Source organism: Cryptomeria japonica, chromosome 1 (assembly GCF_030272615.1).
Source record: "Cryptomeria japonica chromosome 1, Sugi_1.0, whole genome shotgun sequence".
Taxonomy (NCBI): Eukaryota; Viridiplantae; Streptophyta; class Pinopsida; order Cupressales; family Cupressaceae; genus Cryptomeria; species Cryptomeria japonica.
In genome coordinates, this window is record NC_081405.1 from 108,568,827 (window position 1) to 108,570,762 (window position 1,936).

The 1,936-nt window shown below is 36.9% G+C and overlaps 1 protein-coding gene across 1 annotated transcript; it reads left to right on the forward strand.

The window, feature by feature from the left end:
• Positions 1–1,047: 1,047 nt before the first annotated feature.
• Positions 1,048–1,698, forward strand: LOC131026801 (rhicadhesin receptor-like). Its single transcript, XM_057956779.2, has one exon. It carries the CDS (start codon positions 1,048–1,050, stop codon positions 1,696–1,698), a length of 651 nt encoding a protein of 216 aa, XP_057812762.1.
• Positions 1,699–1,936: the final 238 nt, after the last annotated feature.

Genomic DNA, 1,936 nt, shown 5'->3' on the forward strand with positions numbered 1-1,936 from the left:
ATTTGATTAAGTGCTGATTCACCCCTCCCCTCTCAGCACCAGTTGGGACACACACTATTTTCTTAGGGCCAATGTTGGGCACCAACGTTGATGTTTAGTGATTGATTGCACTACTATTTTCATTATGCTATATGTTTTTTATCTCTTTGCAACTTTGTTGTCCTCTCGGTTTGATTTTTTATTGTTTAGTCTTTAATTTTGTTGGTTATCCCTTTGGTAATCATCTTGCCTTGTAACAAGGTGTGGGCCTTGTCAAAAACCCACTTAATAAAAAACAGTAACTAAAGGTGGAAAAGATGAGGCTATACTTGCACCTGTTATAAACTTTTCAAAATAAATCATATAATTGATATGGAGAAAATTATTATATTGCAACGAGTGATTTAAATAAAATAAAACAAAAGAACATTTGACTCTAATTAAAAGAACGAAGGTGCAAGCAATCTCTGAATAATAATGTTTAAAATATTTAATTTCCATACCTAAATATCAATTAAATTTAATTTTTTATTTTCTTTTTAAAAAAGTCATTATAGACGCCGTCAGCGTGTTGAATTTCATTTCAGGGTGATAATAAATAGACGACTGGAATAGCGTGTTCAATTTGAAACCATTTTTTGTTGTCAACCAAATGACTTTGTCAACATCAAATGCAGCCTGCACAGATTCAAACAAGTTTAACACTTGTTATCTAAAGAATTGCCCAAGAAAAGGCTTCAATTTCGAAACATGTATACCATAAAGCTTGGAGTGCATGTGCACCGTCTCTTAAAATTTCTTGACCTAAAATTTATTCTAGAATGCTTCTATAGATAATTTTGTTCCCTGCGCTAACCACTGGTATTTTCATATGTTTTAATTGGACAGAGAACTATTCGTTGATTTCCAGATAGTCTCAACTTTGAATGAGATGAAAATGACTACGAAATTGCAAAATTAAATTGACAAATTCCTCATTTGCTTCTGCATGGATATCTATATATAGCACCATACGAGGCCAGAACCTCAATATTGTTGTAACCCACTATCTGCTTCTTCAAAATCACAATGGCATACTTTTGGGTTTCTCTACTTGTGGTTTTACTAGTGCCCACAATAAGTGCAGATCCAGATACATTGCAGGATTTCTGCGTAGCAGACACTTCCTCTTCCACAATTTTTATGAATGGTCTGCCTTGTATAAACTCCAGCGAAGCTTCTGTAGAGCACTTTACTACATCCATTTTGAGCACCCAAGGAAACACAACAGGCAATCCATTCGGTGTGAGTGTGACTTCTACAAGAGCAGGAGTTCTCCCTGGCATAAACACACTGGGGATAATAATGGCTCGTGTAGATTTTGCAGTGGGAGCAGTGCTTCCTCCTCACACACACCCACGAGCCTCTGAAATAATCTTCGTTTTGGAAGGGAAACTCAGAGTTGGGTTTGTGGACACCACCAACAAGCTTTTCTCTGCAGATATCAAAACCGGAGATGTTTTTGTGTTTCCCAAGGCCCTCATACACTTTGTTGAAAACATGGGAAACAGCCCTGCCTCTGTCATAGCGGCTCTTAACAGTCAAGCTCCTGGTAACTCTGTCATTCCCTTGGCCACTTTTGCTTCCAATCCGGCAATTCCCAGCAATGTTTTGGCCAAGTCATTCCAGATTAATGATTTGGAGGTGCAGACAATCAGAAAGAACCTTGGTGGTAGCTGAGTCAATATGTTTTAATCTGTCAATCATCTGTTTTATGTGTGCATTACTTTTGTTTAATTTATTAGATTGAGTTGGAACAAGAAGTAAAATTGTATTAATCTACAAATTCAAGCAGGAAGCCAATTGTATCAATCCACCAACTTCTTGACTTGTCATGTGCACTCGCCGTTGTGCATTCTTGTTATCAACCTTTTGGCATGAAATAATTGGCTTCTCCATATTTCTATATATCATCGAA

What these genes read in the sequence shown, in the direction of transcription:
- LOC131026801 (XM_057956779.2), top strand. Translation starts at nt 1,048, where the DNA reads ATGGCATACTTTTGGGTTTCTCTACTTGTGGTTTTACTAGTGCCCACA.